This window comes from Dendronephthya gigantea, unplaced genomic scaffold (genome assembly GCF_004324835.1).
Source record: "Dendronephthya gigantea isolate DGI-Jeju-01 unplaced genomic scaffold, DenGig_1.0 000015F, whole genome shotgun sequence".
Lineage (NCBI taxonomy): Eukaryota > Metazoa > Cnidaria > Anthozoa > Malacalcyonacea > Nephtheidae > Dendronephthya > Dendronephthya gigantea.
This window is the reverse complement of record NW_021163025.1, coordinates 84,386-100,124: the sequence shown is the minus strand read 5'-3', so window position 1 is coordinate 100,124 and position 15,739 is coordinate 84,386. Positions and strand designations below refer to the sequence as shown.

General features: G+C 35.9%; 1 protein-coding gene across 1 annotated transcript; it reads left to right on the top strand.

The window, feature by feature from the left end:
* Positions 1 to 12,566: 12,566 nt before the first annotated feature.
* LOC114520138 lies at positions 12,567 to 15,353 on the top strand. Its single transcript, XM_028540358.1, has one exon. The coding sequence runs from the start codon at positions 12,567 to 12,569 to the stop codon at positions 15,351 to 15,353; it is 2,787 nt and encodes a 928-aa protein (XP_028396159.1).
* The last annotated feature ends 386 nt before the right edge of the window (positions 15,354 to 15,739 follow it).

Sequence of the window (15,739 nt, the reverse complement as noted above, 5' to 3'; positions counted from 1 at the left end):
AAATTTTTTCAAAATGTTTACTTTTTACAGAGTTTCTATTGTTCTATATTTTATTAAAATACTCAGTGGTTCCCGTAATTTTCGAGGCCAATTCAAACTATTTTAAACAAATGCACAACAACAATGCCAGCATCAGTCCTTCAATCGCCAGATATAGAAGCCGAAATAATACGGTCTATTTATCATTATATATACCTGTAGATTTCAATATAAACTGTGTTGCCCCTGCGGGGTACTTCAAAAAAATGTAACACTATAGGAATACACTAACTCTTATATTTCATACTAATATTTATTTCATGCGTCGTGTTGTATTTATTTACGTTTTCTGATCTGGGCGAGTGGGTCCATTTGAAACACCAAAGAATATTCATTTTCCTGCATTTAGATCGAAGTTCATTTTCAATTCCATTTTCATTGTGATTTACAAACATGTCTATCATATTTGTGAACGCAAGACCGACTCACAATGCGCCTCTCCGGGGTACTTCAAAGGAATGTAACACTAGGCACAAGCTAGCGTCTATATTTCATGCTGGATGTGTCGTTTTATATTTATTTACGATTTTTCGATTTAATTTGGGTAAGTGGATCTCTGTGAAACTCTTATCAAAGAATATTTACCTTCACTTAAGTTTATTTTCATTTTCGTTGTGTTTTAACAGCATGTTTATCATATTTGTGAATGCAAGACTGACTCACAATGCACCTCCACTCACATAACACAAGCTGCGAGGCCAACAGTATGTCGCAAACATTGGTGTGATGTGATGTGATAAAAATTCTTCTCCTTCATTAAGGTAAGGCTTAGTCTTCTGCAATACGACTTCTTAATGCCTTATCATTCCAATACTGCATTGTTGACCGTTTTATTACTCAAGATAATATTTTTTTTCCAGGAATTCCTGCAGTTCATTAAAACTGAAAGTATATGTTGAGTGCGTAGTTCATGGAAATTTGAAATCTGTACCATTTTAAACGGAAATTGAATTTAACCTTTCGTGGTATGTACCTTTACCTGATTTGGATTAAAAGAAACTAATTTAAGACATAGCTAGTTGCGATGATAGCCCGGTGATTTCAATAGCTACGATATCAGACAAATAGAGTGAACTTAGCTTTACTTAAGTTCTTCTCCGAACTAAAAAAATATTGATTAATTAAAAGCTTTGAGATTGTTCACTAGACAATTAAAACAAGAGAGTTTGTTGACTCCCAATACATAAATATAAGTTTAATGCAGAGATATTGTAAAGACATACATATGAAAACAATTTTTGGCACTGCTGGGTGCCTCAAAATACCGTGTGATTGATGGAATATACTGTAAAGTGTTTATGTTTTTATGGTTCCACATTTATGATCATCTGACAGTTATGCGATGATTATGTGTGTTTAATAATAAAACAACCATTGGGTCGATATTTGTAATATGCGGAATCTCTAAGCCTGTATAAAAGAGTTACCAGCTAACCTGAAGGCGATGCTGTCTAAAAATACCCAGACATTGAAAAGAAATTATACTCATTTGTTTTTTATGTATAGCATTTTACTCCTATTTTCTTTGACTAATAAGAATTTCATAGCCAAGCTTTAGCACAGCTCTTTCGTTGCTTTTGTAAAAGTAAAAACAAACATGCCTTTAGTAATATATATCAGACTCAGGCCTCTCTGCTTAGGACAAACAATAGTTTGAAAATTAGTTTATTGACTCACTAGCTTAATCAGAACCAAGCGAACATATATGTAGCCTATACTGCAAACTTTGGTCTTTCTTCTCCCGTTCATGGAATTGTTTTAGAATCCTTGACGAGATTACGACCATGCAGAGTTCTCCTGTAATAACATCTCGCTAAGTCAATGATAACATCGATTCTAGAGGATTCCATTGATTCAAAGGCGTTACCTTAAACTAAACGGCGGGTCAGTTCAAAATGAAAAACAATTGCCTATATTTATTGGACAACTGAGCTGAAATATTTGGAAGTGAATAGTTTAATTTTCAATGGAAGTAAATATCTTGAGGATAAAAAGCCGAAAGGGCAAGGTGCGTTTGTACTAAAATATTAAGGTCGGGATATTTCTCGGTAAAGACCTAGCAGGCGAGATTAATAGCAGTCTATTAAATTGCATAATTTATAAGGCATTGCATTAGTAACTTTTTTCGAGTTCTTTTTTAGTAAAAATGACAACAAAATATTGCATTGTGCTTAGCTACCTAAGACAATTTTCAGACATAATTTTCAGACTAGAACTTTTTATGAGCTGAGGAGATCATAAACATTCTGAGAATTGACGATATAGTTTTATTCACGAACATAATTTGACTGTAGAATTTAACTGAACTAAACGATCAAAGCCATATCTCCAATTAATTGCAGGGCATATCTTGCCCTTGCCGGCAAGCGAGCGTCCTAAAACTTGGTTTGTTTATAGGCGTGATTACATAGATTATATTTGCATGTTTAGGCGTAATTGAACTTGGTTAATTTGGTTTTGCCTGCGTTTGTACACAAAAGAGACGGAATGTCACACAGCGCTTCGGTTTTCCTGTATTCAACCCGTCTTGTCTAGATATTCACACTCGGCATGTGTGGAACGGCTTTCAAAGACAAGTATCGAAGCGAATTAACACGATTTTTCTCGATAAAAGAATAGCGATATTTAAGTTTTTATGGTCAAAATTTAGGGAACAACATCATCTCACAATGTAAATATTCAAATAAGGATCAGACATGTCCAGATATGAATACTCGATATGTTTATAGACATATAATTATAGGCAGACTTGTTAATTGATATTACTGAATAAATGTCTGAATTGGCGCTGCGGAGTTTTCTTAATTTCGACATAATTATGTTCAAGCAGTCTCAGGTACACTTGCGTCAATGGTCAACGAAAGTTGATGTACTGCGAGAATTTTAGCTTCAGAGACAATAGAACAGTTCTAAATCGTCATACTTAAGTGCTCATTGTGTTATACATTATACGATTGCTTATTGTCTAAACTCCAGGCTTGTTATTTCACGCGGTTGTTTTGTTTATGCCGAGTTTTACCTCATGAAAAGTATGGAAACCTAACAGATTTCGTAAAACAAGTAACTCATATAACACTCAGTCACTTACCTTATGAATTGTTCAAATATTTCAGTCCTGATATTCGCTGTACTTGCGGTATAGTTAGTAATCTTCGAACCATTGAATTCAGGGTAAATCACAAAGACAAAAGCAACGGAATTATTTAGTAGCCTATATCGGCTACACGCGGGCAGTTTTCGGCAGGATCAAACATAAGAATGTTTTGACATTTTAGCTGTTTGTTCAGGATTGTTGATTGTATACCAACTTTTAAACTTCCTATATGCTGGATATTTTCTTAAACGAAAGGTCTTTGACTGCCCTTGTCCATAACCATCACTACACGTACGTACAGAATCATCGTGCAATTCCCGACGAATTCCTAAGTTATTTTACATATCTATTGATTCACAAAAAGTTTCATAATCCCAAAAGGATATCGCTCTTTACAAATTACTCACTTTTATTAAAGCATTGTCAAAGAATGTTATTAAAATTATCAGTTCATAAACAAATAAATTCAATTCTGAAAGAACATTTTTGAGAGATCCATGATATGGGTACCAGACCAGTCAAAATGTACCATCAATCAGAAGAATATCATAACGTTGTCAAAAAGCAATAGAGGAAGCCTTTTTAAATTTACCATGCTAATTCGCCATCGCTTTGACATTGTTAGATTTTTATTTGAAAATATTCTATAGAAATCCATAACCAATAGCTAGCGTTGTCAATAAAACATATTGAATTAATTTCATCGTGCCAATGAAACCTGCCGCTCAACGCGAACTATCTTGTGCCATTGCATTGTTAGAAATTCATGTTAAAATATTCTAGGAAAATCCATAACCATGCAACTGTATTGGTAATTAGGTGTTGAGTTTTGAGTAGCCATTTACCATTCCCTTATCTTAGTATAACTTTCACACCACAACTTTTGTTCACTCTGGCATATACAAGACAAAATTATATCCATATAAATTATAAGCGGTTACATATCAAGGTTTAAACCTAAGGAACTGAACAATTGAGGTACTGCTTTATAGTTCTGTTGTTGCATGAACAGTCAATGCTTTGTAATGATGTTTTAATGGCTTATGCTAGGACTTCCTGTACTCTGTCATAGTTTCGTTCACGTCGTACGTGTCGAGCAGACGGAATTCGCAGATCGTAAACCTTAGTAAACTGACGAGTAAGTAAAAATGGCACTAAAAGAGGGAGTATGAGTAAGCTTATATATGAAAATAGAGTTTTATTTCCTGCTGACTTTCGGGTGTTTTCACAGAACTGAAGTATATTCGTAAGTATTTAAAACTTCCTTTAACCAACCATCCGGTCGGTTTCACAGCACGTGACCATGTTATTCAGAACACTGTCTCAGACAGTCAAGGTGAAAGAACAGGCGTGGACAAACACGAAATTCGAAAGTTCAAATTGATTTATCGAGGTTTAAACCTAAGGAACTCGGCAATTGAGGTACTGCTTTATAGTTCTGTTGTTGCTTGAACGGTCGATGCTTTGTAATGATGTTTTAATGGCTTATGCTAGGACTTCCTGTACTCTGCCATAGTTTCGTTCACGTCGTACAAGGATTGTTGCTTTATACAAATTAATTATAGTATTATAGTGAATGAATTTTGTCTTCAATAATAACTGACGTCTGCATATGCGCTTTGCCAACTACTTTGGGAACTCTATTACAATTTACAATTAAGGCGTCAGCAAAACAAAGCGTTTATTAGACTTTATTAATATATATGAGTCACTCGAGGTATTAAATAATTTTTGGTCGTGTCAAGCAGACGGAATTCGCAGATCGTAAACCTTAGTAAAAGAGTGAGTAAAAAAGGCACTAAAAGAGGAAATATGAGTAAGGTTATACATGAAAATAGAGTTTTATTTCCTGCTGACTTTCGGATGTTTTCACAGAACTGAAGTATATTCGTAAGTATTTAAGACTTCCTTTAACCAACCATCCGGTCAGTTTCACAGCACGTGACCGTGTTATTCAGAACACTGTCTCAGACAGTCAAGGTGAAAGAAATGGCGTGGACAAACACAGAATTCGAAAGTTCAATTTGATTTATCGAGGTTTAAACCTATATAAGGAACTCGACAATTGAGGTACAGCTTTATAGTTATGTTGTTGCAGGAACGGTCGATGCTTCGTAATGATGTTTTAATGGCCTATGCTAGAACTTCCTGTACTCTGCCATAGTTTTGTTCACGTCGTACAAGAAATGTTGCTTTATACAAATGAATTATATAATCTTATAGTGAATGAATTTTGTTCTTTCATTAATAACTGACGTCTGTATGCATATGCGCTTTGCCAACTACTTTGGAAACTCTATTAAAATTTACAATTAAGGCGTCAGCACAACGAAGCTTTTATTAGACTTTATTAATATGATTATATAAGTCAAAGTTAATAAGTTCACGGCAACCAGGCATATAATTCCGGCATCGTAATTATCGCTACTCTGGTTTTAATAAATGAAAGTAATCACCACACAAAGATTAACTTTCACGACCCTAAGTTAATCTTTGTGTGGTGATTACTTTCATTTATTAAAATCAGATTAGCGATAATTACGACGGATATATGAGTCACTCGAGGTATGAATAATTTTTGGTCGCGTCGAGCAGACGGAATTCGCAGATCGTAAACCTTAGTAAAAAAGTAAGTAAAAAAGGCAATAAAAGAGGGAGTAAGAGTAAGCTTATATATGAAAATAGAGTTTTATTTCATGCTGACTTTCGGGTGTTTTCACAGAACTGAAGTATATTCGTAAGTATTTAAGACTTCCTTTAACCAACCATCCGGTCAGTTTCACAGCACGTGACCATGTTATTCAGAACACTGTCTCAGACAGTCAAGGTGAAAGAAACGGCGTGGACAAACACAGAATTCGAAAGTTCAAATTGATTTATCGAGGTTTAAACCTATATAAAGAACTCGACAATTGAGGTACTGCTTTATAGTTCTGTTGTTGCAGGGACGGTCGATGCTTTGTAATGATGTTTTAATTGCTTATGCTAGGACTTCCTGTACTCTGCCATAGTTTTGTTCACGTCATACAAGGAATGCTGCTTTATACAAATGAATTATAGACTTATAGTGAATGAATTTTGTCTTTTCAATAATAACTGACGTCTGCATATGCGCTTTGCCAACTACTTTGGGAACTCTATTACAATTTACAATAAAGGCGTCAGCACACCGAAGCGTTTATTAGACTTTTAATATTAATATAAATTATATGAGTCACTCGAGGTATGAATAATTTTTGCTCGTGTCGAGCAGATGGAATTCGCAGATCGTAAACCTTAGTAAAAAAGTAAGTAAAAAAGGCACTAAAAGAGGGAGTATCAGTAAGCTTATATATGAGAACAGAGTTTTATTTCCTGATGACTTCCGGGTGTTTTCACAGAACTGAAGTAAATTGAGCAATTTGTTTACTCACATAGCTAATTCGGTTGATTTACGCGGAATTTATCGAAGTCTTAAAATCTAGAGTCGCAACAGACGTGCACATTAACATGTTAAGGTGGTATTGTATCAAAAAATATTTTTCTTTTATTTTGAAAAATATAAAAATCTTTTCATGCCATATTGCAAGCTCTGAGTGAAAAATGACTTGTAGGATCTTCAATAACTACCATAGTCACCCAGACCAGACACAGTGAGTTTTTAAAGGCTGCAAAAGAGGCGCAAGTCCGAAGGACGTGTTTATCCATAATTGCACGAGAAATTATACTATTACGTATTAATAATATGCAAGGAAATCTTCGAGACAATATTTGTAACAGGATTTTGCACTGTTGTTACGGAATTTTGCACTGTTGTTACAGAAATTTGCACTGTTACACATTTTGCACTACTGTTTGGGATTAACTGCACTGAAATCAACCAATCAGGGTCGAGAAACATTTCCTTGTATATTATTAAAACGATAACAAACTAGGTTTTAACGCTAGAACGACGGAATTGGTTTTCCTTCGGAGCTGAATCTCGAATATGTAAAACTTTTCCTGTATAAGACGTTTTACAGGATATAAATATAAAACTTCTACGATCTATCTAAAATCAAACAGTCGCTATTTTACTTAAACTGAACGGAATGCAACACTTTTAGGTTCACGTCAGGCCTGCCAATTGTCTGTAAATCAACCATGAAAATTTTATCAATTACCCATTCTCGCGTTTTTTATATATTTTTTCAGAAAAAATATTCAGGATCGATTAGGGAGACACCACCTTAAATGCTGTATATATCAAATTTAGTTACAAGAATTTATTATGTGCATAATTGAAAAGACATCATTTATAAAAGATCGTTTGAATCGCTCAGTTTTAATATGAGGTGGAAAAAAAATTCCCCTTTTTCTTAAGTTTAGGCATAGGAAGCAATTTATATTTATATATCACAATCTACAATGATATATACTGGAAAAAAATTAGTGACTTTTTCTATTGCGTCACGTTTCCCACTTTCCCCTGTACACAATGTTACACGATATATCTGGGCAAATGACATCATTTCACTCAACATTGCTCCTGGGGGAGGGTGGAGTGGGGATTTTAGAATTTTTCCTGAATGCACGAATTGTATACTTTGTTCAGGATTGTAGATTTGTTACGATTTTGCTAAATAATTTTCTCTCTTTAAAGCTTCTTTGCTTTTCTGCTTCAAAGCTTCTTTGCTTTGATATTCTTTGTTGCATGCATAGCCATAACGATAAGCCCGCCAGAAGAACTTATTTATACGATCTAAAAATTTGTTTTGGAAAATTGTAGTGCAGAGCTCCACACATCAATGCAGTAATAAAAGAGTGTCATGATTAACGAGTAACAATATTACCATGATAGAGTCTCCACCATCGTTCAGCCACCTAAAGGTCGACACAGACCGGACGCGAATTGTCAACGCGGCGCGAATTTTCAACGTTTTTAATTTTTCAAAATCAAATAAATTTTAAACTATCATAATATTCATGTAGATTACATAACAATAAAACATTTGGACTGCTCTAGCGTCCATAGTTTCCAAATTTTACTTCCAGAATTTAACTTATATGCTTCCAAAAACTCAAAATTCGCGTCGCGTTGCCGCATCGCGTCCGGTCTGTGGCGGCCTTAAGGCTTATGATGTAAGCACATAATTAGAGAGCATCATTGATTTACGCGGAATTTTTATGAGTGCTTAATACAGACTCTGTATAGGCACTAATAAACCTGTAGCCTAGAAGTGCATTTAGTTGAGCCTATGTACAGATCAGACACGATTTTCTGCAGATTTTTAATTTTTTTCCAGCATATAAATTTTGTCATAAGATTCAGTTTGATACCTTCAATGACTGCTTTTATGACCATTAGTCGGCTGGTTTTCATTGCCCGAAAAGAAATTCGGGAAGTGTTTATTCGAGTTATATTCCTTATGAAATCCCACTCCTGACACCATATTTCGACAGACGCCATTTTATATTTACATTTGAACACATGTTCACTGATCCCAAACCTTTAACTGGATGCATAACAAATTCATTTCATTTCATTTCAAGTCGTTTCATTTTGAGAATCATATTTAGTTTTGTCATTGAATAATTCCGATTAATAAATGAGCCTAGAAGCTATCCTGAAATCCAGGGGTGGCGGGCCTTTTTTAGCGGCGGCGGGCAAGGAGGGCTGCATTAAAATATTAATTTTGTATGTACAATACAGAAGATGGTTATGTTGCTTTTTGTTTCTTTCAGTTCTGTGGTTAGGACATTTGCTGAATGGATGAAGCAGCTTCAGCAGCCGGAGACGCTCTGCGTATTGTAGCAACTGGCGGGATATTTCGGATAGAAATTAGCACTTGCAAAGTAGAAGTGGCAGGAAAGTTGTGTGATGTAGCACGAGAAGTGGGCAACACAGTGGGGCATGGAGTGGGACAGGGATTGGGGCAGGGATTGGGACTAGGAGTCGGACTAGGAATTGGAGTAGGAGTTGGAATAGGTCTAAGTCTAGGTGCCCTGTATTTTGGTTTTCCAGCATTGAAGCCAATAATTGATGATGCAATTACTAAGGGCGTTGGTGGCGAACGCGATGATCAAGACGTTCGTGACATTCGAAAAGGAAGTTTGCGTTTCGAGTTACATTGTTTCACAGACATCAGGTTTCTGGAAGTCTTGGCGGATTACGAATCAGGAAGGATGAAGGAACGCTTGCAGGAAGAACTTTCTGTGGTTGGAATTATAGTGGAAGGACTGAAGGTGAAGATTGAAAATATGGAGGAAGTGAATGAAAAAAGGAAAGCTAATTGGAGGTATATGATAGGTTTATATTATTAGAAATTTAGAAAGATATCTTCATATTATTCGGCATTGCAGAGAGCATAGGCTGCATAGAAGTGGCGTAGCCAGAACGATAATTGGGCCAATATTGATATATTCATGTTACGTATGATTAATTTATTATCAAGTCCATTACCTTCAGATCTGTTAACCTGAGTATATGAATATGGCCTCCTCATTATCGACGCTGGCCACGCCACTAAAACATAGATTTATCGTCTTCACCGCTGCCTTTCGAAAAACGGGGCGAAGGCAAAACAGAATCACGCTCCCACCCGGCCTGGTTCAAGCTGGTCATGTGATTCGTTTGTTACGTTTCTCCCGTGTGGGGATGAGTGGAATACAAGTAGCGCATCAATCACAACTCATTAAAACAGGTGTGTTCTTAGGTCTGTAATACTATCGAGCTCATATCGAGCACACCTGTTTCGACGCAATAGCAGATAAAATGGAACGAGGATCTAAAGTTATGATATTTCGGAAAATTTTTTAGATAGGATGTGCTGCCGGTTTTACAACAGGTCATGGGAAATTGCTAATGTAGCAGGTTCTACCGGTGCTGTTGTACTGCAAAGCGAAACCACCTTAATAAACCTTTAAAAGTCGAAATGAACCGTTAAAAGTCGCAATAAACCGTTAAAAGTCCTAACCACATTCACCTTTCCCTCTAATGCATTGAAAAAATTACAAATATGTTCCATATTTATGAAATATAAATATTTCATCAAAACTTTGCACAACATTTTTCAATGACGTTTTGAAAATACTAATTTTTGTCTTAACGAATCAAGAGCTTAGCAGTTCGCAATGGCGCATGCGCATAACCTAGAAGACCGTCCATGACTTGAGTTTAATAATAGCGGACGAGGGTGTAAATATCCAAGTGGAATTAGTACCCTGACCCACTCTTAAGAAATCTCCCAAATTTCGGGAGATTTTGCGTTGTAACAGGCAGCCTGAAACAGGGTTTTCGTTGTAGCGTAGGCCGTGTGAGGCTTAGATAGAAAAGCCTGGAGAGATTGAACCCAACGTTAAAGGGGTATAGCAATACAAATTATTTTTGTTTTGTTGAAAAGGAAATTTACACTTCTTATAGATCCTTTTTACAAAATTTGTTTATTTTCCTTACTTAGCAAGATATTGGCGATCAAAAGCATCGACTATCGAGATATATCCTCCACCTTGTTTTATAATGAGATCTAATTACGTGACGCAAAAAGCTGAATTGATCATGACGCTTAAGAATAACAACTACATGTTTACGCCTTTGTTTTGAACTCTAACAATTTAAACGCTATAATTTGAGCTACGCGAGAATTTAATACCATGAGACTATCGCTTCGCTGAATCGTTAACTTGAGGTTACAAAGCGAATTTTCACCCAGGTTATTACGTCATACATATCCGACCAAGGGTATGCATATCCAAAATGGCGAATGGAAGACAATTTCATTTGAAAATAACTTCAGAATAAAGTTTGTAAATATTTTGAAAAGTTTGTAAATATTCATGACGTTCTTTCAAAATAGACGAAGATAATTTTTATCACCGTATCCCTCTAATGCACTAAGTCTTTGTTTAAGCTTATTAGTCCGGCGTCAGTGACGTAGTTGAAAGTTCGCCTGGGTTTGTTGTTGTTTTTAATTTTTTTCGTTGTCGCAAGTGTGTTTTGGCCCGAAATATACTAGTATTTGAAAGGTGTATGTGAGTAATGTGACCGTATTTAACTACATCACAGTTTTATCTCCCAACAGTTATGGTGCACAGCTCGAAATCTTTGGCTAATTGTTCGATGCGCAATTTGATTTCGCTCGCATTATACGGCAATTCCTCCAAGATTCCTACCATGCAGTTTATTTACATTTTTGAACAATTGAACTCCTATACTTTTTAAAGTACGATGTGCTTCTGAATGTCGAGATCGAACAACATAGGTTCGCAGTGCATCTAAATGAGTATGAACATTGTTTATGTTCAAAAGCTTCAAGCTTTATATTACACGAAGACTGGCACGTGCAAAGCACGCCGGGGTTAACGCCCCTGAGAACAGGCGTCTTGTTTACATTCGATTTGGCAGATGAAGTTAATTGTGTTTTTGTTGTGTTTCTTTTATGTTGCACAGTCGCAACTTGTTAAAAAGCAACAACCAAATGGAACTGACCTAGATTAAAAGCTAGGAAAGCATAGAAATTTCGAACAATGCACAGAGTGAATGAGCAAATGCCTTTCTTACAATATCCTTCTATGTACATTAATACAAGCATCATTATTTTGTTGCAAAATACAGATCTTATTTCAAGAGAGTGCATGGCGAGATGACGAGCAATGTCATGAGGGAGCTTAGCGAGATGATGAGTGATATCAGTATGGATGCTGTTGATAGTGAGGGGTTAAAATATCTTCAGGTAAATATATCTTCTGAGAAAAACAACAAAAAGGTAACAGATCTTTTAGCGCACAATGCGTGACGGTAATCGAATATCTAAGTCTTTCTGCGATATCACGGTGTTCAAAAGCGATTTGGTTTAAAAGGAAGTCTTGCTAAATTACGTCACTCCCGAAAATAGCGGTATCATAAAGTTTCCTATCCATCAAACAAAACAATGTAAACAACACGATAAAACCGAAACAAACTACGACTTAAATTTCTGAAAACCTTCTGTGAACGGGTACGCGAATGAACCAAAGTAAAAACATAATCAAATTTTTCTTTGCTCAGATTTTTTATGCCTATTTTTCATGCACCTGCTAGAATTCCATCGATCTATTTGCCGTAATTCGAGATACTTTGTTCTTTATAACATTATTCACATTTTTATTGGTTGATGCTTGGTTTGTATATTCCTTTTAAGGAATTTTGCAAAAGTCGAGTTATAAACTGTCCTGTTCAACTGCATGACAACCCACAAAACTGACACTTTTCCAATAATCTGTTGTGTTTTGTTGAGCTAAGTCAATATTAGTTCAAGGTCGAGATAAATATACGGTACCTTGAATTTTTTTCCATACCCCAGGCGCGGTATTTCTCATCCGGACCTCGCGCCTGGTAAATGACGTTTATATACGTACATTTGAAAATTTCTAGAGGGAAACAAATAATGCTGACACAGCCGAAAGCCTCTACGAAAATGGGGTCCCACGAGACGAGATGAAAGTTTACAAGTCAACTTTAGAGTCGCATCGTGAAGCTCTGAAAGTCAGTTTGGAACAGCATGGAGAGGATCATCCTGCAACAGCTGACATTTACTACAACATTGGAATGACACAACAAAAAATGAAAGATTTCAAATCTGCATTAGAGTCGGTAAAAAAGTCTCTTGCGATCAGAACCAAACTATTTGGAGATGACCATCAAGACACAGCTAACAGTTATCACAGCATTGGGGTAACACAACATAAAATGAAAGATTACAAGCCAGCATTGGAATCAAAACAAAAAGCTTTTGAAATTAGATCACGGCTATATGGAGAAGACCATCCAGACACAGCTGACAGTTATTATAACATCGGAAAAACACAACATAAGATGAGAAATTACAAATTAGCATTAGAGTCAAAAGAGAAAGCTCTTAAGGCCAGGTGGAAATTATTTGGAGAAAATCATCCTGCAACAGCTGAAAGTTATAAAAGCATTGGAGACACACAAGATGAGTTAGGAGATTACACGTCAGCATTGGAGTCGAAACAAAAAGCTCTTGATATCAGATTAAAATTATACGGAGAAGATCATCCTGACACAGCTGACAGTTATAACAACATAGCAATAACATATCATTCTATGAAAGATTACAAGTCAACATTAGCATCAGAAGAAAAAGCTCTTCAAATCAGATTAAAGCTATATGGAGAAGATCATCCCGACACAGCTGACAGCTATGGGAGCATTGGAGGCACGCAAAGGTCAATTGGAGATTGCAAGAAAGCATTGGAGTTGGGAAAAAAGTCTCTTAAAATTACTTTAAAACTGTTTGGAGAATACCATGCTGACACAGCGGACAACTACCACAGCATTGGAATAACACAAGATGAAATGGGAGATTACAAGTTTGCATTAGAATTGAAGAAAAAAGCTCTTGAGATCAAATTGAAGCTCTATGGAGAAGATCATCCTGAGACAGTTGAAAATTATATCAGCATTGGAATGACACAGAGTAAGATGGAAGATTATAAATCTGCATTATCATCGGGAGAAAAAGCACTTGAAATTGGAAAAAAACATTTTGGAGAAGATGTTTCACTCACAGCTCTCATTCATAATTTTATTGGAATTATGAAAAACATGATGGAAGATTACAAGTCAGCATTAAAATCGGATCAAGAAGCTCTTCAAATGAGATTGAAACAATATGGAGTAGAACATTCTATGACTGCCCTCAGTTATGTCAGGATTGGGGAGACACAGCATGCAATGGGAGATTACAAATCAGCATTAGCGTCCAAGCACAAAGCTCTTCAAATAAGAATAAATCTATATGGAGAGATTCATCCTGACACAGCTGACAGTTATCACAGCATTGGTGAAACACAACACGAGTTGAAAGATTACGATTCAGCATTAAAATCAAAGAAAAAAGCTCTTCAAATCAGATTAGAAATATATGGTGAAGATCATCCTAAAATAGCTGAAAGTTATTATAAGATTGGAATTACATACATGGAGATGAAAGATTACAAATCCGCATTGGAGGCGGAGGAAAAAGTTCATGAAATCAAGTCAAAACAGGATGGAGAAGATCAATCCGACACAGCTGACCATCATTTGAACATTGGAATCCTACAATTTATGATGGGAGATCACAAGTTAGCATTAGAGTCGGGACAGAAATCGCTTAAGATCAGAAAAGAACATAACGAATATCATTCTGATACAGCTAAAAATTATGAATTCATTGGAACCATACAAAAAGAGATGAAAGATTACAAGTCAGCATTAGAGTCAGAAGAAGAAGCCCTTAAAATCAGATCATACCTGTATGGAGAATACCACGATGCGACAGCCAGGAGTTATCACAACATTGGAGTTATTCAGCATTGGATGGAGAATTACAAGTTAGCATTAAAATCAAAATTAAAAGCTCTTAAAATCCGAGAAAAACTACACGGAGAAGATCATCCCGATACAGACAAGAGTTATGACAGCCTTGGAATCACCTATCACATGCTGGGAGATTACAAGTTAGCATTGAAGGCAGAACAAAAAGCTCTTGAAATCCGAGAAAAAAGAGGTGGTGAAGAAGATTTCTCTGACACATCTATTAATCATGTCAACATTGCGATTATACAACATAGAATGGGAGAATATAAGTCTGCATTAAATTCAGGAAATAAAGCTCTTGTTATTAGATTAAAAAATGAAAAAGATGATCCCATCACAGCTGATATTTATAACTTCATTGGAATCGTACAAAGAGATATGGAAGATTATAAGTCGGCATCAGTGTCCGAAGAAAAAGCTCTCGAAATCAGATTAAAACATGAAGACGATTCCGACACAGCTTTCAGCTATCACATGATTGGGGAGACAAAACGTGAAATGGGAGAGTACAGCCTCGCATTACAGTCGGATAAAAAAGCTCTTGAAATTCGATTAAAACTATATGGAGAATATCACCCTTGCATAGCTGACAGTTATAGCCGCATTGCAATCACACAGCTTGCGATGGGAGATTACAAGTCTGCATTAGATTCGAAGAAAAAAGACCTCGAGATGAGATTGAAGCTACCTGGGAAAGATGATTCTGATGACATAGATGAGATTTATGCGAGGCTTTTGAGTCTGGAAAATGAGATAGAAGATTTCAAATTAGAATTGGTCGCGAAAGTTCTTCAAGAAATACTTGAAGAAGACCACTCTGATACGACTGAAACGTTTCTGAAGCACTGGAATTACACAACACGAGATAGAGGAACTCCATCCAGCATTATAGGTTATTGAGCAAATTAAAAATGCAATGAAAGCCTAGATGGGAATTTGAAAGTAATTTAAAATTAATAATGCTATATAAAATTACATAAAACGTAAGCTTGTTTAGGACAAAAATCCAAAATTGCGCTTAGACCTAATTTGCATTGTTTGATGCAGTCACACTTCTAGGATTCGTTAAAACATTTCTTAGGTCAAGTTACACTTTATTAAACGTTTAAAATTTTTACGATATACTTTAAAAAATAGGATTTGCTGTTTGAAATCTCAATGTCTGATCACAGAAGATTTGACAGTGCAAACCGGGCCTTAACGTTACGATCCAAAGTGTTTGAGTTGGTAATTCAATGAGGGGAGGGCGTCGTTCGGATACCTTCGTCGACTAGAAGTTGAAAATA